Source organism: Nematolebias whitei, chromosome 7, assembly GCF_014905685.2.
Source record: "Nematolebias whitei isolate Nwh7 chromosome 7, NemWhi1, whole genome shotgun sequence".
Taxonomy (NCBI): Eukaryota; Metazoa; Chordata; class Actinopteri; order Cyprinodontiformes; family Rivulidae; genus Nematolebias; species Nematolebias whitei.
Window position 1 is genome coordinate 20,810,696 of NC_056504.1, and position 26,020 is coordinate 20,836,715.

At 44.9% G+C, this 26,020-nt stretch overlaps 1 protein-coding gene across 1 annotated transcript in view; it reads left to right on the forward strand.

Annotated features, from left to right (window-relative positions):
- LOC119411749 (contactin-4) overlaps positions 1 to 26,020 on the forward strand; it is a 456,128-nt gene that overhangs the window by 212,821 nt on the left and 217,287 nt on the right. Inside the window, exon 7 of the mRNA XM_037678676.1 lies at positions 10,775 to 10,902. Within this exon, the coding sequence (XP_037534604.1) occupies positions 10,775 to 10,902 (128 nt within the window). The remainder of the gene's footprint in view (positions 1 to 10,774; positions 10,903 to 26,020) is intronic.

Sequence of the window (26,020 nt, forward strand, 5' to 3'; positions counted from 1 at the left end):
GAACTCGACCGCAACCTCGGCTCGACTCAACTGGAACTTCGACCCAACAGGAACTGCGACCCAACAGGAACTGGGGTGAACTAGGAAGTACCGACATTTTAAAGAGCTCTATTTCCGGTTCATTTGGGAGTCTCTGATTGGTCAATGTCGACCAGACAGGGGTGTGTTTTGTGACGTAAGAGGTCACAAGAAGTCAGAAGACAGCAAGAATGTTATGGAACAGATTGAAAATGTTTTTAGACAGACGAGAGGGATATTTAGACGAGTTGGCGGAAAAACAGGTGCCAGCTTCTCTATTTACGTCTGAGAGGATGTAAAAACAAGACAGTTCGTTCCGACACTTGTCTGCGTTTGAGTCCAACCTTGGACCAACACTGCTCATTCAAAGACAGAAAATCAGAAAATGCATAATTACTCTGTAACAGGCCTTAACATGAATTCTAACTTTGCATGAGGATTAAAAATCATTGTTACAGTTTTCACAGTTAATTAAAAATGATTAGTTCACTTCAACATTTAAAAATGGTTTGAACTAAAACACTTTGATTATCAACATTTGTAAAATAGTAATGATAATAAAAAAGAGTGTTCTTTCACTTGAATTTTCAAGAAAGAAAGTCTCAGGATGGGTCAACCTGTATTTCTGGATGCAAATCAATGAAATGACAAGTTCTGTCCCACTGGTCCTTAGGTCAAGGTTTTGACCTTAGGCTTAGTTCACTACACTAGCTAGCAGCAACAGGTAGCTAAAATATACACTGCTGCTGCCTGTCAGTGCTATAACATTAAAATGTTTACTTTATCTATTAATGTAAAATCTCTGACATCTTCCAACACTGTTGTTTAGAATAGCATTTTAAATATTGAATTAAAAACTACTTGTCAAATCATTTCCATGTTCTGATGTGATTAAATAATTTATCTTTTTACTTTCTTCTTGTGTCCATCTTTCTCAGCAGCAGCTCATCTAACCAGCATGACACAGTCATCAAGACGTTATTGCAGTGTGCCATGTTGTTCCAATAATAAACAAAAAACACAGTATTTGAGTTTCCACAATTTTCCCATGGACAAAGAAAAACGTTCCCGTTGGGTGAGAGCGATCAGGAGAGATGAAGGGCCAACTTTTAAAATCCTTCATGGGAGCACCCATGCAGTCTGCACTTTGCCCCAGAAGATCTAATTTCATCAGCCAGTGGAAGAACCCAGATCAGACAAAGAGCAGTGCCATGTAGCTTTCACTGGAATGATTTGGGTAAATGGAGGGATGACAGTGCTGAACAGTTTAAAAAAAAAAAAAAAAAAAAGTGTCATGACCGGGGCAGCACAGTGGCGCAACTGGTAGAGCTGCTGCCTCTCAGCGAGCAGGTCCCTGGTTCAAACCCTGGTCCAGGGGCCTTTCTGGGTGGAATTTGCATGTTCTCTCCGTGCATGCGTGGGTTTTCTCCGGGTGCTCCGGTTTCCTCCCACAGTCCAAAAACATGCATGTTAGGCTGATTGGTAACTCTAAATTGTCCCTAGGTGTGAGTGAGAGAGTGAATGGTTGTTTGTCTCGTTTGTCTCCATGTGGCCCTGTGATGGACTTGCGACCCGTCCAGGGTGTCCCCCGCCTCTCGCACAGTGATTGCTGGACATGGGCACCAGCGACCCCCGTGACCCAAAATGGAATAAACGGGTAAAGATAATGGATGGATGGATGGGTGTCATGACCATGAAGTGTCTTATTTTCCACCTCTAGGGAGACGCTCACAAGCTCGTGAGTCAGTTTACCTGTGAGCAAGAAAGTGTCTCGTGCTGCTGGCCAGGATGACTCCCAGGAGATGCCTGACCCCAGGAACTGTACAGAGGAGACATCGCGTACAGGTGCAGTGGTAAAAGATCACAACTCTGCCTGCCATCCTTCTCCAGGTTAGTATTGCAGAAAATGTCTTGTAGAAAAAAATATGGCAGTGAATAACACTGTAACCATCTTGTGGTTGTATTCAGAACAATTTGGACTTGCTAATGGTTGAGAGACTGTCAGTAAATACATGAAATGATTTGAATGAGGAGGAGCAGCATTATACTTTATGGAAAATATTGCATATTTTTTGTTTTCCCCTTTGAACTAAATTGCATATATCTTCACCTCAGAACTATCAAGGCAGTAACGAGTAAGTAATAGGAGAAATGCTGTAATACAAAAGATATTTGATAATTGAACAGGAAATTATTGGGTGGATAAGTGATGTCTATTAATGTTTATATTTTCTTTTCTCTTAGGATGATGACTGGATGATGCCGCACGGAGAATTCAAGAGTTGCATGGACAAGTTTTGTCCCTAGAAATGGAAATCCAGCAGCTGACAGAAATGGAAATCCAGCAGCTGACAATTAAGAAGTGCCCTCCTGTGTGTGTGTGTGTGTGTGTGTGTGTATATATATACAGTATATATATATATATATCATATTGTGATAAAGGTCATTATTTTCCATAATGTAATGATAAAAATTAAACTTTCATATTTTTCAGATTCATTGCACACCAACTGAAATATTTCAGGTCTTTAATTGTTTTAATACTGATGATTATGGCATTCAGCTCATGAAAACCCAAAATGCCTGTCCCAAAAAATTAGCATATTATGAAAAGGTTCTCTAAACAAGCTATTAACCTAACCATCTGAACCAACGACGTAACTCTAAACACCTGCAAAAGATTCCTGAGGCTTTTAAAAAATCCCAGCCTTTTTCATTACTCAAAACCCCAATCATGGGTAAGACTGCCAACCTGACTGCTGTCCAGAAGGCCATCATTGACACCCTCAAGCAAGAGGGTAAGACACAGAAAGAAATTGCTGAATGAATAGGTTGTTCCCAGGGTGCTGTATGAAGACACCTCAGTGGGAAGTCTGTGGGAAGGGAAAAGTGTGGCAGAAAACGCTGCACAGCGAGAAGAGGTGACCGGACCCTGGGGAGGATTGTGGAGAAGGGCTGATTCCAGACCTTGGGGGACCTGCGGAATCAGTGGACTGAGTCTGGAGTAGAAACATCCAGAGCCACCGTGCACAGGCGTGTGCAGGAAATGGGCTACAGTTGCCGCATTCCCCAGGTCAAGCCACTTTTGAACCAGAAACAGCGGCAGAAGCACCTGACCTGGGCTACAGAGAAGCAACACTGGACTGTTGCTCAGTGGTCCAAAGTACTTTTTTCGGATGAAAGCAAATTTTGCATGTCATTCGGAAATCAAGGTGACAAAGTCTGGAGGAAGACTGGGGGGACGGAAATGCCAAAATGCCAGAAGTCCAGTGTGAAGCACCCACAGTCAGTGATGGTCTGGGGTGCCATGTCAGCTGCTGGTGTTGGTCCACTGTGTTTTATCAAGGGCAGGGTCAATGCAGCTAGCTATCAGGAGATTTTGGAGCACTTCATGCTTCCATCTGCTGAAAAGCTTTATGGAGATGAAGATTTCATTTTTCAGCATGACCTGGCACCTGCTCACAGTGCCAAAACCACTGGTAAATGGTTTACTGACCATGGTATTACTGTGCTCAATTAGCCTGCCAACCCTCCTGGCCTGAACCCCATAGAGAACCTGTGGGATATTGTGAAGAGAAAGTTGAGAGACGCAAGACCCAACACTCTGGATGAGCTTAAGGCCACTATCGAAGCATCCTGGGCCTCCATAAAACCTCAGCAGTGCCACAGACTGATTGCCTCCATGCCACGCCACAGTGAAGCAGTCATTCATGCAAAAGGATTCCCGACCAAGTATTGAGTGCATAACTGAACATGATTATTTGAAGGTTGGCGTTTTTTGTATTAAAAACACTTGTCTTTCATTGGTGGGATGAAATATGCTAATTTTTTGGGACAGGCATTTTGGGTTTTCATGAGCTGTATGCCATAATCATCAGTATTAAAACAATTAAAGACCTGAAATATTTCAGTTGGTGTGCAATGAATCTGAAATATATTAAAGTTTCATTTTTTTCATTACATTATGGAAAATAATGACCTTTATCACAATATGCTAATTTTTTGAGAAGGACCTGTAATGTCAGTTGCTGGATTTCCATTTCTAGGGACAAAACTTGTCCATGCAACTCTTGAATTCTCCGTGCGGCATCATCCAGTCATCATCCTAAGAGAAAAGAAAATATAAACATTAATAGACATCACTTATCCACCCCTTAAATTCCTGTTCAATTATCAAATATCTTTTGTATTACAGCATTTCTCCTATTACTTACTCGTTACTGCTTTGATAGTTCTGAGGTGAAGATATATGCATTTTTTTTAAAGGTGAAAACAAAAAATATGCAATATTTTCCATAAAGTATAAAGCTGCTCCTCCTCATTTAAATCATTTCATGTATTTACTGACAGTCTCTCAACTATTAGCAAGTCCAAAATGTTCTGAATACAACCACAAGATGGTTACAGTGTTATTCACTGCCATATTTTTTTCTACAAGACATTTTCTGCAATACTAACCCAGAGAAGGATGGCAGGCAGAGTTGTGATCTTTTGCCACTGCACCTGCAGGTAAGGCCTCCTCTGTACAGTTCCCGGGGTCAGGCATCTCCTGGGAGTCATCCTGGCCAGCAGCATGAGACACTTTCTTGTTCACAGGTAAACTGACTCACGAGCTTGTGAGCGTCTCCCTAGAGGTGGAAAATAAGACACTTCATGGTCATGACACATTTGTGTTTATTTTTAAAAATGTTCAGCACTATCCTCCCTCCATTTACCCCAATCATTCCAGTGAAAGCTAGATGGCACTGCTCCTTTTCTGATCTGGGTTCTTCCACTGGCTGATGAATTTAGATCTTCTGGGGCAAAGTGCAGACTGCATGGGTGCTCCCATAAAGGATTTTAAAGGTTTGCCCTTCATCTCTCCTGATCGCTCTCACCCAACGCAAACGTTTTTCTTTGTCCACGGGAAAATTGTGGAAACTCAAATACTGTGTTTTTTGTTTATTATTGGAACAACATGGCACACTGCAATAACGTCTTGATGACTGTGTCATGCTGGTTATGAGCTGCTGCTGAGAAAGATGGACACAAGAAGAAAGTAAAAAGATAAATTATTTAATCACATCAGAACATGGAAATGGTTTGACAAGTAGTTTTTAATTCAATATTTAAAATGCTATTCTAAACAACAGTGTTGGAAGATGTCAGAGATTTTACATTAATAGATAAAGTAAACATTTTAATGTTACAGCACTGACAGGCAGCAGCAGTGTATATTTTAGCTACCTGTTGCTTATAGCTAGCTTACTTTCCAATTGGAGGCTGTTTCCTTACAAAGTTACAGAATGGTAAATTGATAATGATGGATAACATTACCACAGCTAACTAACACATATACTGTTTTTATTAACGTTAATATAACTAGTAAACCTTTAAACGTTAGAGCACTGACAGCCCGTGTTGTATATTTGAGTTGCTGTGGCTAAAGTTGCTGCAATGATGGATAACGTTACCACAGCTAACAGACACATAAATACTGTTTTTATTAACCTTACCTTGCACTATTTCTTGTAATAAAACCTCTGTAAATAAAGGTTGAAGGAATGAAATTCCATTAAGTTTCCAGACAGGTTTCCCGAGGGAGAATAGACCCGGAAGTAATGATCCACAGCATCGAGTCAAAAAGGAAGTTGTCTGACGTCATTGTGAAAAGGGCCTATTGTGCTGGACCCTGCCGGAACAGGATCTGAGAACTCTCTTTTATTTGACAGGGTGCGTTCCGGTTACATCGGATCTGGTAACGCTCAGACTTATTATTAATAAAGTTATGAATAAATTTGACTGTCTTGAATGAATTAAACTTACCGTATATTGGCTATATAATTGAAAATAACACTAATTTTAAACATAATAACCTCTTACGTGCTTCCTAATATCATATCAGAGCTGCCCCTTAAAGTTAGCATTTCTACTTCTACTCTTAAAAAAATCTCCGCCCCTAACAGTTCAGTCATGGGAAATGTAATTCATCCATCCATCCATTATCTTTACCCGTTTATTCCATTTTGGGTCACGGGGGTCGCTGGTGCCCATGTCCAGCAATCAATGTGCGAGGGGCGGGGTACACCCTGGACGGGTCGCAAGTCCATCGCAGGGCCGGAAATGTAATTAAAAACACAAAAATATTATAAAACAGCATAACTAAACTGCAAATTATTTTTATCATTTAAGTGGGTCATTAATATAATTTTGCTTATTTATTGAAAATATAAGATAAATGTTTGATCGTTAATCACATTACGTAGTCTACGTCACATATTAAAACCACAGTGATAATTTGTCAAAATAACAGCAAACAAAATGTCGAAAAGACAGTCCAGTTTACTTTCATTTAAAAAAGTGTTCCCATTGCACAACTAAATAACTGAGAACTGAAGCACATGAAGGCAGTGGCAATGGAGATACTACTGGAGCAGGTGCAAGGATGCTTGAGAGAAGTGGAGCGTGCTCTATTCACACAAGGAGAGCTGTTGGTCAGGCTACTTCTTGTTGCTCTCTATAATAGTTATTGAATCGTTTCCAGGGGCGGCTGTGGCTGGGTTAGAGCAGCCGTCCTTCAATGCAAGAGTTGGGGGTTCGAATCCACCAGCAGTCACATGTCGAAGTGTCTCTGGGCAAGACGCTGAACCCCTCATAGTCTCTGATGTGTGTCCCATCAGTGTATAAATGTGATCTCAAAGCACTGATTAGTCTCTTTAGAATGATTTGTTCAATTAGCTTTGTAGAGATCTAGTAGAGTGCAGTATGAATGTGTAAATGAGGACACAAATTGTAGTGTAAAGTGCTTTGAGTATCTTGAAATAAGATAGAAAGGCACTATATAAGTACAGTCCATTTACCATTTACCATCTATTTATGGAGGTAAACATAGATGTTTAACAACCCATTAAAATACACAAGTATGCAGGAAATGGTATGCATTTTATTCAATTTTTTGTGGGTAGGACCCCCCACCCACCCTGCACGTTCTGGCATAATTTGGTTTACAAATTAAGCACTGCCCACCAGCTTCCATGCCAGTGTTTCAGACTATATATCTTATCCATCCATCCATCCATCCATCCATCCATCCATCCTTCCATCCATTTCCGCTTATCCAGGGTCGGGTTGCGGGGGTAGCAGCTTAAGTAGGGAGGTCCAGACTTCCCTCTCCCCAGCCACTTGGGCCAGCGCTCCTCGGGGGGAATCCCGAGGCGTTCCCAGGCCAGCCGAGAAACATAGTCCCTCCAGCATGTCCTGGGTCTTCCTCTGGGTCTCTTCACCAGAGGTGAGGTGAGGTGACACCTCACCAGGGAGGCATCCAGGAGGTATCCTAACCAGATGCCCAGCCACCTCAACTGGCGTCTCTCGATGTGGAGAACAAGCGACTGTACTCTGAGTCCCTCCCGGATGATCGAGCTTCTCACCCTATCTCTAAGGGAGAGCCCAGACACCCTGCGGAGAAAACTCATTTCGGCCGCTTATATCCGAGATCTCGTTCTTTTGGTCACAACCCAAAGCTCATGACCATAGATGAGGATAGGAAATACAAGTGTAAAATATATATATTTTTTAAAATATATCTTATGATTAAGAAAATAATGGTGTCGTGGCCCTTTTGGTCTAATTTTATAATCAACTTTATGTGCAATATCATGAGATGTCACGCTTGAATTATGTGTTGGGTCTGACTCTCAGCTGAAACTATATCAAATTTTATCTGACTATCAGCAGACTTCACTGGGTTATCTCAGTTATTACATAGGCTAATGTCAAAAAGCTGTGGAGGTCATCTTAATTTGGAATGGGTCCAAAAGTTAATTAGTTATAGATATACATCCGATGATAACTTTCTGAAAGTTTTATTAAAATTCATGTAGAAGTTGAAATATTTTCCATCCATCCATCCATTATATTCCGCTTATCCAGGGTTGGGTCGCTGGGGTAGCAGCTTAAGTAGGGAGGTCCAGACTTCCCTCTCCCCAGCCACTTGGGCCAGCTCCTCCGGGGGAATCCTGAGGCGTTCCCAGGCCAGCCGAGAAACATAGTCCCTCCAGCGTGTCCTGGGTCTTCCTCTGGGCCTCCTTCCGGTGGGACGTGTCCAGAACACCTCACCAGGGAGGCGTCCAGAAGCCATCCTAAACAGATGCCCAAGCCACCTCAACTGGCTCCTCTCGACGTGGAGAAGCAGCGGCTCTACTCTGAGTCCCTCCCGGATGATCGAGCTTCTCACTCTATCTATAAGGGAGAGCCCAGACACCCTGCGGAGAAAACTCATTTTGGCCGCTTGTATCCGAGATCTCATTCTTTCGGTCACAACCCAAAGCTCGTGACCATAGATGAGGGTAGGAACCTAGATCGATCGGTAAATTGAGAGCTTCGCCTTTAGACTCAGCTCTCTCTTCACCACGACAGACTTGTACAGCGCCTGCTTCACTGCAGACGCTGCACCTATATCGATCTCACGCTCCATTTTTCCCTCATTCGTGAACAAGACCCCAAGATACTTGAACTCCTCCACTTGGAGCAGGACCTCCTCCCTGACCCGGAGAGGGCACTCTACCCTTTTCCGGCTCAAGACCATGGCCTCGGATTAGGAGGAACTGATCTTCATCCTGGCCGGAGTGTAGAGCTGGTCCAGTGTTCCACGGCCAGGATGAAAACCTCCTGAATCCGAGGTTCGACTATCCGATGGACCCTCCTCTCCAGAACCCCCAAATAGACCTTACCAGGGAGGCTTAAGAGCGTGGTTCCCTTCTAGTTGGAACACACTTTACGGTCCCCCTTTTTGAATAGGGGGACCACCACCCCGGTCTGCCAATCCAGGGGAAATTCCCCCGATGTCCACGCCATATTGCAGAGTCGTGTAAGCCAACACAACCCTTCAACATCCAGAGCCTTAAGGAACTCTGGGCGAATCTCATCCACCCCTGGGGCCCTGCCACCGAGGAGCTTTTTAACCACCTCGGTGACCTCAGCACCAGAGAATGGAGGGCCCGTCCCAGAGTCCCTAGGCTCTGCTTCCTCAGTGGAAGACGTGCCGGTGGGATTGAGGAGGTCTTCAAAGTATTCTGCCCACCGACCCACAACATCCCGAGTTGAGGTCAGCAGCACACCACTCCCACTATAAACAGTGTTGGTGGCATACCGCTTTCCCCCCCGAGACGCCGGATGGTGGACCAGAATCGTCTCGAAGCCGTGCGGAAGTCGTTCTCCACGGCCTCTCCGAACTCCTCCCATGCCCGAGTTTTTGCCTCAGCGACCACCCAAGCCGCATGTCGCTTGGACTGCCGGTACCCATCAGCTGCTTCCGGGGTCCCACAGGCCAAAAAGGCCCGATAGGACTCCTTCTTCAGCCTGACAGCATCCCTCACTGACGGTGTCCACCATTGGGTTCGAGGGTTGCCGCCGCAACAAGTACCGACAACCTTGCGGCCGCAGCTCCGGTAAGCCGCCTCAACAATAGAGGCACGAAACATGGTCCACTCAGACTCAATGTCCCCCACCTCCCTCGGAACATGTTTGAAGTTCTCCCGGAGGTGGGAGTTAAATCTCCGTCTCACAGGAGACTTTGCCAGACGTTCCCAGTAAACCCTCACAATACGTTTGGGTCTGCCAGGTCTGACCGGCATCCTCCTCCACCATCGGAGCCAACTCACCACCACGTAGTGATCAGTGGACAGTTCCGCCCCTCTCTTCACACGAGTGTCCAAGACATGTGGCCGAAATTCAGATGAGACGATGACAAACTCGATCAATGAACTGCGGCCTAGGGTGTCCTTGTGGCAAGAGCACATATGGACACCCTTATGCTTGAACAAGGTGTTTGTTATTGACAATCCATGACGAGCACAGAAGTCCAACAACAGAACACCACTCTGGTTCAGATCAGGGGGGCTTTTCCTCCCAACCACACCCCTCCAGGTCTCACTGTCATTGCCCACATGAGCATTGAAGTCCCCCAGCAGAACAAGGGAGTCCCCAGGAGGTGCACTTTCCAGTACCCCCTACAAGGACTCCAGAAAGGGCGGATAATCTGAACTGCCGTTTGGCGCATAAGCTCAAACGACAGTCAGAACCCGTCCCCCCACACATAGGCGGAGGGAGGCCACCCTCTCATTCACTGGGGTAAACCCCAACACACAGGCACCAAGTTGGGGGGCAATAAGTATGCCCACTCCTGCTCGGCGCCTCTCACCAGGGGCAATTCCAGAGTGGAAGAGTGTCCAGCCCCTCAAGGAAACTGGTTCCAGAGCCAGAGCCATACGTAGAGGTGAGTCCGACTATTTCTAGCCGGAACCTCTCAGCCTCACACACACAGTAAATATTTTACTAACATACAAACAAGGGTAATGCTAAAGTTTTAAGTAAATATCTTGCATAATGGGTAGCACTTAAAGTATTTGTTATATATGACTCTCGGCTACAACAACACTTTTTTTTTTTGCAGAATATCTGTAAAATTGCTGGAGTTGTACCCATGTTGGCATTTTCTCAAATCAATTGGCTCTGATGGCCAACTTGAATTGAGATTAATTCAATAATTAATCAGTTGTAGATGTTCGTTCAAGGATTACCTCGAGAGGTTTAACAATCTGTCCTGTGGCTTGTGAGTATTTGCTAATAGTCGAACGAACAAACATAAAAACCCATGCAAGTTCACTTACTTGCCTTTCATGGTGGTAATCAATAATAACCCTGATTTGTATTGGAGACAATGCATTTTTATGATTAAAACTCATGCTGTAACACTAAGTTTTGCTTGTTTTTACCACAGAGTTTCCATTTTGGACAACGGCAGCCTTCGGATATGGAATGTCACCAAATCTGATGCGGGCCTTTATACCTGTATAGCAAGAAACCAGTTTGGAGTGGCAAGTAGCACAGGAAGTGTGACAGTTAAAGGTACGCCCTGTTCCCACTTTGCATTTGATTATTCTCTCTTTTGCAGCTCAATCCGTAAAATACAGAACATTTGTTTAAATTGTCCTCATCCTGTCTCCAGGCTGGCCTAGATGAAGTTTTATCCCTTTATTATCCCCTGTTGCAGAGCGAAGAGAGAGAATTGGAAAAACCCTCTGTCTGTCCATTCATTTGTCCATGAATGTTGTGAGCATAACTTGAAAAATATTGGACATTGCTGATATTGGATATAGTTGTTGCTATTTTGACTAAACCTTGATAATAGCAATACCATGCAATCTTGCATGATCTGTTAGTGTTTGGAGTATGAGTTAGGGATGACTTTCAGCTACTATCATGGCATAAAAATGTTTAAGTTGTTGCCATGTTTTGTGTTGGCTGATGTCAGTTAGCTGTGGTGGCCATCTTGAAATAAACTGACTCTATAAGTTCATCAGTGGTAGACCTGTGGTGATTCCAATGATTATTTCTGAAAATTTCAATACAATCTATTCAGTAGTTCAAAATATTTTTTTTGCTAACAATTAGACAGGGATGATAGCAATGGTCATAGTCATTTTTGCTTTTGCTTAGATCACATAGCATTGGCAGCCATTTTGAATGAAACTAACTCCAAAATGTCATAAGTTCTAGACGTAGAGACGTTTGTGGCAGAAACACTTGTGTTAGTTACCATGCCCCAGTACAAAAACTCAAGCACATTTCACGCTGTAAACATCTTCACTTTTGTAGTGACCAGCAATAGGTTTTAGAAGAACAAGTCATCTAGCATCAAGGAACGCATCATAAATGGTAAGTGGACTGTCCTGTATGGCGCCCTTCTATCTTATTTCAAGATATTCAAAGCACTTTACACTACAATCTGTGTCCTCGTTTACCCATTCATACAGCACTCTACTAGATCTATACAAAGCTAATTGAACAAATTATTCTAATGAGACTAATCAGTGCTTTATCACATTCATACACTGATGGGACACACATCAGAGGCTATGAGGGGTTCAGTGTCTTGCCCAGGGACACTTCAGCATGTGACTGCTGGTGGATTCGAACCCCCAACTCTCGCATTGAAGGACGACTGCTCTAACCACTCAGCCACAGCCGCCCCAATCATAAAGGAAGCCATCTTTGTGAAGAGAACCCGTCCGTCTTTCAACGGGGTGGGGGTCTCCGTGTTCAGCTTCCTCCCTCTTACAATGTTGTTATTCCAGCATAGGAGCGGATTTGCCACGAAATATAGCAGAAATCAGCAACAAACTCAAAGCTACGCTCGGCAGAATGCAGATCTTAAAGTCATCTACCTGGAAGCTGCAGCAGAGGCGTTCCAGCGGGCAGAAGAGGAAGCGCTGCTCCCGGCTTAAGAGGAGAGGATGCCGGGCGGGGGTTATGGTGAGGCTACGAGCTAACGCTAAAGCCGGTAAACTCCCCATGTCGTCTCTCTTTCTGTCGAATGTCCGCTCGTTGGACAACAAGGTGGATTTACTTCGTCTGAGAGCGGGCGCCTCAGAAGAGATGAAGAAGTGTGCAGTGCTTTGCCTCACGGAAACGTGGATTACAAGTGAAACGCCGGACTCAGTCTTCCAGCTGGATGACAGACTTTTTTTTCGAGCGGACCGCTGCAGCGAGCTAACGGGGAAATCACGGGGGGGCGGAGTGTGCATTTACGTGAGTAAAAGTTGGTCCACGAACTGTACTGTTGTAAATAGCTCATGCTCGAAGGCTTTGGAGCAAATAACAGTGAAATGTCGGCCACATTATCTACCCCGAGAGTTCACAGTGACTTTTATCACAGTTGTTTACATTCCTCCGGACGCTAATGCTAATGAATCACTACAGGAGCTTCATGATATCATCAGCTCGCTGCAGAACAAACACCCCGAGGCTCTTTACGTTGTAGCCGGAGACTTTAACCACGTGAATCTAAAGGACTGTCTCCCAAGCTTTAATCAGCATGTGACGATTCCGACACGTGGAGACCGCACGCTGGACCGTGTTTACACGAACGTAAAAGATGCATACAAAGCCGAACCCCGCCCCCACCTAGGACTGTCAGACCACATCTCAATCTTCCTGGCTCCTGCTTACATGCCCCCGCTGAGACGCTCCAGACCGGTACAAAAGAAAGTTAAATGTTGGAGCCAGGACAGTGGACCCATACTGAGAGATTGTTTTGATCGAACAGACTGGCAGGTTTTCAGAGAAGCTGCTGAAAATGGAGGTTCACTTGATCTTGACCAATACACATCCTCAGTACTGGGTTACATTACTACATGTACTGACACAGTCTCCACTATCAGAAATGTTAAAAGCTACCCAAACAGAAAACCTTGGCTGAATGCAGAGGTGCGTACCCTGCTGGAAGCCAGGAACACTGCCTTCAGGTCTGGAAACTCAGAGGAGCTGAGTAGGACAAGAAAAGAGCTGGTTGCTGGTATTAAGAGGGCCAAGGCCGCATATGCAAAGAGGATCGAGGGTCAATTCATCTCACAAGACCCTCGGAGCATGTGGAGGGGCATTAAGTGCATAACAGATTATAAAGGAAGGAGCGAACAATGTCCCAAAGACCCATCTCTGCCTGATGCCCTCAACAAGTTCTATGCACGCTTTGAAGACCCGAACAGACCACCCAGCACCAGACTCACCTCGCCACCGGATGAAGAGCATCTCAGTGTGACCTCAGCAGAAGTAAGGAGTACCTTCAGGAGGATTAATCCGCACAAAGCAACTGGCCCAGACAACATCCCCGGAAAAGTGTTGAAGGAATGTGCTGATCAGCTCTGTGAGGTGCTGGCAGACATCTTTAACACCTCACTTACCCTGGAGACAGTTCCCACCTGCCTGAAGACTGCCACCATCATCCCAGTCCCAAAAAGCTCTACAGTGACTGGTCTGAATGACTATCGGCCAGTGGCCCTCACCCCGATAGTCACTAAATGCTTCGAAAAACTGGTCATGACTCACATCAAAACAACCATCAACATCAACGAGGACCCTCATCAGTACGGATACCGTGAGAACCGATCAACAGAGGATGCAATCTCCTCTGTGGTCCACACTGCACTCAACCACCTGGAGCAGAAAAACTCTTACGTCCGTATGCTCTTTGTGGACTTCACATCCGCCTTCAACACCATGATCCCCCAAACCCTGATGGACAAACTATCCACACTAGGACTAAGCCCCTCCATCTGCAACTGGGTACTAGACTTTTTAACAAACAGACCACAGTTAGTGAGGATCCACAACCTCTCCTCCTCCACCATAACCCTCAGCACTGGCTCTCCTCAGGGATGTGTGTTGAGCCCCCTTCTGTTTACTCTGCTCACATATGATTGTGCAGCTACCCATCCAGGCTGTCACATCCCTTAACAAAAAGTAGTACATTTTGAAGTTTATTTTTGCAAGTATACTTTAAGTTAAGTATAAGTGTATCAAGTATACTACACACCATACTTGTAGTGTACTAGAAGTATACTGATTTAATACTTGTTTGGACTAAATTGGGACATTTTTATACTATTTTTAAGTATATCGAATGAAGTTTATAAAAAGTAAACTTCAAGTGCACTTCTTCATTTTTAGTGTAAAATAAGTATACTTGTAGTACTCTTAAATAAACTACTTTTTGCTAAGGGATTGTAAAGTTTGCAGATGATACAGCGGTGGTGGGATGCATCACAAACAATGATGAGTCCAGCTACAGGCAAGAGGTGGAACACCTGGAGAGCTGGTGCAGAGAGAATAACCTTCACATCAATGTGAAGAAGACAAAGGAGATGATTGTGGACTTCAGAAGGAACAAAAACATCTACACCCCCCTGAACATAAGAGGATCTGCGGTGGAAGTGGTCTCCAGCTACAAGTACTTGGGTGTACACATGAATGACAACCTCAACTGGAGCAACAACACCACCAGCCTGATCAAGAAAGCTCATCAGAGACTCTACTTCCTCAGACGGCTGAGGCGAGCTGGACTGGGAAGCTCAGTCCTCACCTCCTTCTACAAGTGTGCAGTGGAGAGCATCCTGTGCTCCAGCATCAATGTGTGGCATGGAGGCTGCACAGCTGCAGAAAGAAAAGCTTTGCAGAGAGTGGTGAAGGCTGCACAGAAATCTGTTGGAATCAGTCTCCCCACCATCACAGACATCTACACCTCCAGATGCAGGAAGAGGGCCACCTGTATCATGAAGGACCCCACCCACCCAGCACACTCACTTTTTGCCCCACTCCCCTCAGGAAGGAGGTTAAGGAGCATTAAGTGTAGAACCACTAGACTGAGGAACAGCTTCTACCCTGAGGCTGTTAGACTCATGAATCTCTAACTAGAATAATCACTGTGAAAAACCATATCATGTTGCTGCTGATCTGTTTCATGTTGCTGCTGATCTGTTTCAATGTTGATGTGTTCATGCGTGCACATCTGCTCACAGACTCATGTTCATGTTTGTGCTGATGTTCAATGTTTTATGTTATGAGTGCTTAGTGTATATTTAGTTGATGTTTTTCTTAGTTCATATCTTAGATGTCATTACTGTTTTTCTTATACATTTTATTGTTGGATGTAACTGGGACCCTGCGTACATAATTTCGCTCCACCACATGTACCACATGAGGTGCGAATGACAATAAAGAAACTCTGACTCTGACTGACTCTCTGATCATTCAACCCCCTGTGAATAGCAAGCGGCCATGAGGTCACTAACGATCAATTATTAAGCTAGTCCCCCTTTTGCATGTGAACAGCTAGTTCTGGATGTCAGCAGCAAAGTGGTTGATCCACTATGAGAAGGTGCTGTTTATGACTGGGTTTCTTGCAGGGTTTCAGACTGAAGGAGTCTATTAGATAAAATATGAAATGTTTCAACCAAGAAGAATGTGTCCAGAAGACCTGACTTAACCTGTTTATATCATCTAGCATCAGCTTAACTCTGCAGCAGGGTGCACTCTGAGCACTCCATGCATCACTGATTGCTGCTGATTTGCAGGCATTCATAATAAATGAAATCTGTCTTTTATGATTCAAAAGAAAAAAGAAACATCTTCATAGTGATTTACAGAAGACAGAGACAGTCAGTTTATTTAAAAAATAATTTATGTGATGTTTTCCAGTAAAAAAAGAAATATGTACAAATTGTGCGCAATATTTTCTGCCTATTCATATAGGCATAAATCAATGTTGTTTTTTTGTTTGTTTTGTTTTGATTTGTTTTCAATCATAAGCTTGCTTCTAGGAATACAAACGTCAGTTAATCTAGCTTTTATAGCAAATAGTTGGAATTTCGAAAAAATATGTTTTAACAGGCTGATGTGATAGTGACACTGCATTTCACCGGATTTTATAGACTGCAGCAGACAGACTATTAAATGTACTGAACCTTGGAGCAAAAATCATAAACCACACAAGAAGAAAGCTGTGGTTTTATTAAACTAAAATGTCTTCAGAGAGTGATGGGAGACTCGCATCATTTTAAACCATATAGTCTGGGGGTTATGGAAGGATTTTGGTCACAATTTAATTGAATCTCATCTGTGACCTGTGCTTGTCCTTCCCCGGCAGATGAAAGGTTTTATATGTTGCACAGGCACACAATCGATGTGCACTGCGTGTTGACTCGTGGCTACATTGAAGCACGTTCTCTCACTGATGCTGAATGAAAAGTGTGAGCGAGATCTGACTCCCAGGACTGGCCTTCAAATCATAGCTCTGCTGCCAGCAGCGGGAGTAGAGAGAGGTGCTAATTTAATGGGACAAAAACATTCAAGGTAATTAAAAGCCTGGTATTTCTTGAAGTACTGTGTAGTACTACCACCCCTCAAGCCAGGGTTATAGACGAAAATCATCTTTTGTTGAGAAATGATGGAGTTACAGCCGTTTGGGTCAAACTTTTAAATGACAGGAGTTGACATTTATAAAGTTTTATGAAAAATATTGCATAATGTGTAGCAATTTGAGTGTGTTGAAAATGATTCTCAGCTACTACCACACCAAATTTTCGCAAATCGTTTATAAAAGTGACTGAATAAAAACCATGTTTCTGATGGCCATGCCAGTTAGCTGCATTGGCCATCTTGAATTAGTTTACTACAAGATCAAATCAGTTATATATGTTTATCAAATAGTAACGTTCTAAGACATTTATTTCTTTCAATTCCTAATGATATATTTTAGTTTAGTTTATTGTTTATTTGTCATATGCAGGTCAACACAAGGTCAACAATGCTCAGGATGAGAAGAACCGTTGGTTACGTACTGTAACCCCAGATTCTACGAATATAGGCGTAGCCCTTTAAGGCTGTCGCTTAGTGGGTTTATCCCGTCATGCGAAGCATTACACTGAAAAATTTAGTCCACGCCCACCTGCTGTGTGGGCCCCACCCGGTCCGTATAAATTACGTTAAGAGCGGGTAATCGGCTCCCAAATAGCTTTTATTCTTCAGCCACTTAAGAGCTAGTGAGCCCCGACGCTTAAAGGGCTACGCCTATATTCATAGAATCTGGTGTTACAGTATATAACCAACTTTCTATTTTATATAGGCTTCGCCCTTTAAGGCTGTCGCTTAGTGGGTTACGGGCGAAGCAGATGTGGTCCTCGCCTCACTGGGTCCATTCGAATACCGTATGAAGCGGAAGCTTGCCCCAAAACATCTTGTTGCTCAGCTCTCCGTGTACATAATTACGCGTTGTGTAATTATTTGTACCATACACAGACGCAAGCTGTGTAAATATGCGTTTTGAATGCATGAACGCCCCAGAAAAGTTTCAATGGAGGGGAGAAAAGCTGAAAGAAGCCGTGAACCAACCAGTTCACGGCTGAACAGTATGAACAGATTAATAATAACAAGAGAGCTGATTATTAATCAAATGAACTGATTGGTAACGATAGTCATGAACTGATTAATGACAATAGAACCAAAATAACAGTCATAACTTGTGACAGATAACAACATCTCACACTGTAATGCATGCAGACAGATGTGGGTTAAACGGGGTTCCATGAAACAACAATATTCATTCTATTAAAACACTAAGTACAGAATGTGTCATGGAACGAGTCGTCACATCACGCAGATAAAAGTGAATAAATGAGCAGGGTGTTGACCACGCGGCCACAGTGCAAATATCCTGCATTGTTGTATCATTATGCAAAGCAGTCGAAGATGCGATACCTCTGGTCGAGTGCACCCTGAGGTTGACAGGAGGCTCTAAATCTGATGCTCTGTAGGCTTCAGAAAAAAGGCCTCACACAGTCACTATGACGGGCGATGGGTGGATAACAGGCGACCTGCAGATGTAACTCTACAATGCACAAACAAATGTTGAGTTTGACGCATTGCAGCTGTGTGCGCTATGTAACATGTCAACACCCGCACAGGACAGAGAAGATGTAGGATGTTTCTTCTTCTGATTGTGTGTGTGTGTGAGGGGGGGGGGGGACCCCTCCAACGATATTGTTCTTGATTTAAAAGAGCTCGTGATTTTTAGGCATAAAGCTGGATTCAGTCTTAGATCAGCTGAACTGCCATTAGCCTGAATTCCAAGACAGGACGGAGTGACAGAGAGGGCAGATAAATCACTCACCCTCTTAGCGGACGTAAAAGCCAGCAGCAGGGCTGTTAAAAGAGACAGAATTTAGTTGGAAACCTGATTCAGTAGCTCAGATGAAACTTAGATCAGGGCTCGCAGGACCAGCGTTAAGTCCCACTGTGAAGCAAGTGGGCGTGAAACAGGCCTGCGTCTCTGTACACATTTTAAAAAACGCTTCATCAGGGGATGATTAAAAGCTGTTCTGTCTCCAAAACCTTCGTGACAAGAAGAGATGGCTGCAGCATATGTTTCAATCATGTTGAACACCAAATTTCTGTCCATTAGTTGCTGCAAAAAGGACAACACACTGTCTAGAGGACATGAGGTGGTCTCTACACCTTTCTCTGTACACCTTTTACAAAACGCTAAATCAGCAGATGATTAAAAGATGTTCTGTCCCCGAAAACTTTGTGACAGGGAGAGATGGCTGCAACATACATTTACTCGTGCTGAACACCAGATTTCTGTCCATCAGCTGCTGCAGAAAGGATGGCACACTACCTAGTGGACATAAAGTGGCCTCTACACCTTTCTCTGTACAGCAGCGCTGAAAGGCTGTCCACTTGATGTGAACAGTGTTGTGGTGGATGCAGCACATAAAACTTGAATCTTACGCACTACACCTTGATAGAGACCCATCCTCTCTAAGTGGATCCGCTCAGCAGCCAGACCCAAAGGTGCTGGCCTATTCTGAGTAACTCCTGATCGCTCCTCCCGCCTGGAGGAGAGCGTCCTCCCTCCACGGCAGATTCCACGAGCGCCCCGATAACAGGTGTCGTAGGACTGGGCACCATGATGCGTTCACGCGCTTGGGACTGAAGAGCTGTCAGTCCCTCCTCCTGAGCTCGGTTCAGAAACCGTGATATCAGAGGGAGTGAGGGAAAGTAAAGAAGCATTTTGGCCACAGACTGTGAGCAAACGCGTCCACCCCTAGCGGTGGGTCGTCCCGTGGGCTCAGTGAAAACCATATTTGACATTGAGCATTCTCTCGTGTTGCAAACAGGTCCACAGCCGCTTGCAAGATTTTTGCCGCGTCTGAGCCATCAGCTCTGGATGGAGGGTCCCAGTCCCCGTGCCGCAAAACCGTCTTTTGACATCACATCCTCCCCCTGTTCAGAACACCGGAGATGTACACTGCTCTGATGGAGAGCAGAGTTGGTGTGTCCCACACAGCATCTGTCTCACAATGTGGAACATTTGGGTTGAGCACATATACCTCCTGCCGGTTATGTATGCAACAGTCACTTGCTGTCTGTGTGAATCAAAAACCTGATGATTCCGCAGCACAGAATCAAAGTATTGAATCACATTCAAAACCCGTGCGACACTCCAAAAACATTTATATGAGCTGCTGTGTGGGGGACCACAGTGCCCCCACAGCTCATTAAATGTATGTGCCTCTGTGAAGTCTGACACGTGTGACGTAAGTCTGCTGACGGAAAACAGCTAATATCACTCTGCCGGTTTCACGTGGGTTGCACTACTGCCATCTGTCTGGAAAAATGGGTCAGCAGCAACTGATGTCCAGATAAAGCAGAATTCTCTTCCCTGCTCTGTGTGGCGGCTGCCGAGCGGCTCAACGCATTTTAATGGGAATGTTGTCTCACAGTTCAAAATTGACAAATCTAGGATAAATCTCATCTTTCCAGTCCATTGGGACCAGGGAGTGACGAGAGTGGAACCCTGTGTTTTCCTCTCCTTCTGGGACCCAAGAAATTACATTTTAATCAGAATTTCCTGAGCTTCTGTGAGAGGGGACAAGATCTGTTCTAGAAATGACAGAATGTCTCTAGAGTTCCTCTGCACGGGGGTTTGAGCTGTACTGCAGCGTGAATCCCCTGATGATAACGGTTCATCTATCTGTCTGGAGCGTGCGCTCGTTGCCACTCCGCGTAACGTCCAGGATGCAGGCACGCGTTTATGCTGTAGGCTCGCATGCATGCTGATGTGAGCTGGTGCGCGCTTACAGAGAAAGAAACGCGTGCCCCCGAGCATTCGGGCTGTGTGCGGGCTGCCGATGCTGTGGGACGCGGCGCCTCTGTGCTACGCTCACGTTGGTGAAAGGTGCTCGCCCCCGAGCATGCAGAACCGATTAGGGTTGTTGCGGGTGTTGCGCTCAAGCTGCGGCTCATATCCGTGCTGCCGCTCCGCGTAACACTCGGGGAGCAGGTGCACATACGTGGTGCGTAATGTCTCACCGCCTCCACCGCCGTCGTGCTTCGTGTAGACGCACTCCGCACACTCATGGGGAGACTTTTACGAAAAGGCTCTGAAAAACATTTCCATGCCGTGCTCAGGCTGCGGGCTCGCATCTATGGTGATGTGAGCTGATATGTGCTGAAGAGTCGTGTGTATGCGCCCTCGTCGACGCGGCATCTTAGGCGAGGATTGTCGCGAGGGCGCGTTTGACGCTGGTGCGGTCAGGAAGCAGCGCCGGTTGAGGCCAAGGTTTACCACTGGACAAGGTCTGCAGAACACGTTCATTCTTAGTTGCGAATCACGTGAGCTTTTGAGTGATTCATCGAGCTGCAGTGTTATTTTGGAAAGCCTTCTTCGAGGATGAATGAAAGGAGCCGCTGTGAGGCGTGTGAAAAACTGTTGACTCCGCGGGAACGCACGTTTGACATCACTGTGGTGATACATGTGTCGCTCCTGCCGAGAGCGAGATATGTTACTAGGCTCGTACAGCGATCTCACGTTTACGTTGACGTGAGTGGCGGGCGCTGAGAGCTGCGTGCGCGCTCTCATAACGCAGCGCCGTATAGGTGAAGGCTTCTTGCGCCGTGGGAGCATGCGTTGGCACCGCTTGTGCAGCTTGGGCTAAAAACGAGTTATTCCACTGAGACTCGTTGTGCGGATCACACTCACTTATGACTGTTGTGTCATGCGGGCGTCTCGCCTTGTTTGGAGTGACGGGAATTGAAACAACCTTTAAAAAGGCCATCGGCTCATTCGTTTGGAGTGTGTGTGACGGAGCCACTGTCAGGTCATCCTAGCTGACAGATTGGCTAAAAAACACTTTCCTCATAATATTATGTTATTTCCCACATTCGTGTCATCTTCACACACATCCAGCAAACCTTCATTCAGTCATCTCACTCTGAGCTCTGCGGTTTGTTGTCCTAGGACTCCACCTACTGGCAATCTCCGGGAAAAGCTGACTTCCGGGTGCCGGGGATGTCTGATGGGCGGGGCTGGCATAGCAGAGCTGGGAAGCGTTGTGCAACCGTGGAACATCTTGAAAATGATCCCTAGTTGATTTTCGCCCTCCAACAAAAAGCTTTCTGCAGCTCTTTCGAGAGTAGGTGGAGTGACGGGCCAGAAGAACCTCTGTGAAACCTTGTCCTCCGGCTGCGATACAAGACCGGAGGACAACAAAGAGGCGCACCGGTTGAGGATGACGTCAGCTGCCTTGCAGAGGGGCGTACGTCTCCTCCCGCCTTATGGACGTTGTACACCAACAGCGTAATGTGAGCTTGGTTGGAGAGCGACGTCGCCGTCTGGTTATGCTTATCCTGAGGCGCAGGATGCTAGTCCAACCTGGACATCTTGCTCCGAAAAAAGCATCCATCAAGGCTCGGCTCGCGGGGGGCACTGAGGGAATTTCCGCTCAGTGAAACCCCTCCACTCTGGTGATGGGCGCGGATGTGGGAACTGGCACCCTATTCTACCAGGACCGGCTGCAGCCTCGTCCCAGTAGGATGTCACCACTGGGAAAACGAGGCCAGATGGGATCCAGGATGGCAAGCCGGAGTGGAGCCCAGAAACCTTCCCGCTGGATCATCTGAACTGGTGGGGGAGGCGAGGGACGGAAAAAGGTCCCTTCAGGTCAGCCGCCTCCTGGATTAAGCCGGGAAAACTCCAGAAGGCGCCGGCGGCTGGGAGCGGTGTGGTCGCCAATGCGAAACAAGGTGAGGGGGGGTGAGCATTTGCTCACCCCCCCTCTACCGACACAACGCTCTCCAGGATGGCATGAGCAGCGGGGGGCTGCTGCTGACGTCGCCTGTCCCGGATGAACCATCCGATTCGCTCCGAGGATCGGCGATAAGAGGAAAATTACAAGATGGTGTCATCCAGCGTGTAGCGACATGCCACTGAGAAATACTCCTCGGTGCTTACCTTGAAACAAGACTGCTCTGCTGTTTCTCCTCAGGGAGGAGAACTCACTGGGATGAAGTGGCGATCACAGGCAGTCTTAACAAAGGTTGGTCAGCTAGACAACTTTCCTTCTTTGTTCTTCTGACAGTGCTATTAGCTCGCTGAAGAAAAATGGGAGCCGATTACCCACTCTTATCGTAATACGGACCGGGTGGGGCCCACACAGCAGGTGGGCGTGGACTAAAATTTTCAATGTAATGTTTCGCGTGACGGGATAAACCCACTAAACGACAGCCTTAAAGGGCGAAGCCTATATGAAATAGAACGTCTCGACTCACCAAAAAGAAAAAAAAGCAAAGCATGCAACAGAAGTACAAAACAAAACACCAAACAGTGAAAAAGAAACACAACATCTACAAGGTCCAAAAGAAATATAGTAAACAACATGGTAGAATACAACAATGCAAGTAGGATGAATCAGTAGAAACAAGTACCTCACAGCAGTAACACTGATTAAATGCAGATGATACATGTTACACACAACATACACCACACAGGGTGCACAGCAGGCCACTGCACAGGCAGTGAACAACACTGAGATGATCTGAACCACGGCAGCAAACATGATACAGGCAGATTGCACAGCAGCAATAAACATGTTAGGTGTCCCAGATGGGACTCAGTTCTGTCGAGTCGGTAGAGAAGTAGTCCATAGCCACAGCAGTCGGGGATGGACGGCTCCAGCCATGTTTTTTTTAAGAAAAAAACACAACAGTTCCTCTTGTACTGCTCGCAATAAAACTATCATCTAGTCTATTCCTCAGAGACTGAACGCCCGAAAGCTGGACCGAGGGGAGAAGGGGGTTTGCTGCGTCTCTGGCAGGTCCTGCACAAAACGCTGGCTCACTTCCCTCTCTGTACTTTCCTCTTACGGTGCCCAAGTAAACAAAGGACCCAGGATAAAATATATTTTGTTGAGCCCCCAAAAGTTAGCGCAAAGTTCCCACTCACTGACGATTGCAACTACAAAAGTGTGTCGCGGTCACACCCTTAGTGTGGGAGCACAGTGCAGGTGCAAAAAGTCAAAACTAAAACAAGGAACAAAAAAGTGTGAGTTGCAGTGGAGCTCTCATCCGTGCTGCCATGATGTGCATGTTGATGACGTCTCATTGTCATCAACGGAAAGTTGACATTTTTTACTTATAGATAAAAAGGGTTGACACTAATAGTTAATGTCAAAATTTTAAATAAGAGCTCAGTTACTACCACACCAATTTTTGCTTACAATGTAAATCTGGCTAATTTATAGCCATTTTTGTGTGTTTGATAAGTTTTCTTAGCTGTTGCAGCCACCTTTAAACACACTACCAGTAGCAAATCAGTTGTACACATTTATCCAATAGTTACTTTATAAAAGTTTTATTAAAACCTATCAGGTAGTTTATGATATTGTTCTAAAGCTACAGCAATAAAAACATTATTGCTCTGCCTTTCAGTAGTAGACAAAAAAAATTAAAATGGTCCACTGGAACAAACAGCACATGTAAATCTATACAAAAACATTAGAAACATGAGACACGACCCTCCCTCCCTAAGGCCAATACACTGAAGATCAATAATTCTATAAATCTACACAAACCTGCCAACGAGTAAGGTCACTGCAGAAGAAATAACAATAACACCAGTGAACCATGCACTCTCTGAGAAAAGAGGGTCATAGTGAGGAGGGAAAAGTTCACTGAATATGTCAGCAAATCCCCCGGAGGAGCTAGAGGAGAGAACACCATGCCCCTGTGGGAACCGGACAAACAGACAGCAGTGTGCATGGAATACAGCCACCAAGTGCACAGCACTTTATACCCCGCTCACATTCATTTTTAATAAAGTGTAATAACTCCTTGCACTGGAGCAGAAATGCAATCCGCAGCCCCGGTGATCAAACAACACCAGGACGTTTTCAGCTAGCATTACCCTCTGACAGTCCAGGAGCCTCTGTGGCAGGGAGCTGAAAGTTTCAATGTCTCTGCAAACAGAAACAACGGACTGTGTGTCTGTTGCCACAGTACTGACGACACAGAGAAAAGGCTTGCTTGCTGCATGGGTTATCAGAGAAGTGGGAGCAGGAGGCTGGATGCTTCATAACCGTGTGTCTAGATTCACTTTTATGCTCATTTTTATCTGTGTGTGTGTAGCTTTACCAAAATACATCATGAACCACTGGACAGATGTTGCTGTAACTGGCAGAGGGTAATTATTGGGTCGACACCCATAACTGATTAATGTTTAAGGTCAACCCAATTCAAAAAAAGCCATCACAGCCAACTGGCACATACACACACACACACACACACGCACGCGTGCGCGCGCACACACACACACACACACACACACACACCTATTCTTGTGTACATTCCTTTGTACTGAAACTCTGGCACAATAATTTCCTGCGGGATCAATAAAGTTCTATCTTATCTTATAACTCCTGTATAGCTCAACACATACTCAAGCAGTGTTTCGCTGAGGTCACGTGCTTTGGTAGGGCTCTTATCTCTTCCGTGAATTTTGTCAACGGGGGTGAGGGTGGGAAACTGGGAAATGAAGACGTGTCTGTGTTGCTATCTTAGCGCTATGTTAGTGCCAGCAGTTATCAACCAGTGGAGTGTCTGTAGCTTTATAACTAGCATGTCTGTATTGTGGGCTGCTAGCTTAGTGCTACATCAGTACCAGCAGTTGTCGTGAAGGAAAGGTGGGCAGAGTGCTTGGTTCTGTTGACATGATGAGGTGCCTTCTTTGGATAATGGGAAACACTGCTCAAGAGCTACACAGTGCATCCTAAGGAGGCGGGGGATATGTATTCCTTTAATGAGCGCTGTCATTGTATTTGCTGTAATAGTTTGTGTCCTCAGTCAGTTACAATTAGGGATGCACTGATCCACAATTTTTTACTTCCGATCCAATACCTAAATCTAAATAACGTCCGATACCGATCCAGTTCCGATATCATGATCATTATTGATTTTATATGAGGCTGTAATAATCTCCTCTCAAGTACAATTTGTACAAATATATGCATGCATGTTCAAAAAGGCAACTGGAGTTAAATTTTATTAATGTTGGATAAGTTTTAAAGTTAGAATTAAATTCTGCTAACACAAAACATGTTTCTTTTTATTCCGAGCTTTAAAGTGGATATTAAAGTGATTAATTTAAGTGATTGTTTAAAGTTTTTTTTTTTTAAATAAGGAGCAGATATAAGATTTTTCTCCTTTCTGCACTCTTTTCATTCAATGTTTTATTTTTGATTAATTTGTTTTGTTTCTTTTAAATGAATTAATAAATGAATTAAATTAAATAAAGCGTTAAATGGCTCTAAACATCTGCTAAGTTCATGGCATAAACCAGTGCTTCTCAATTATT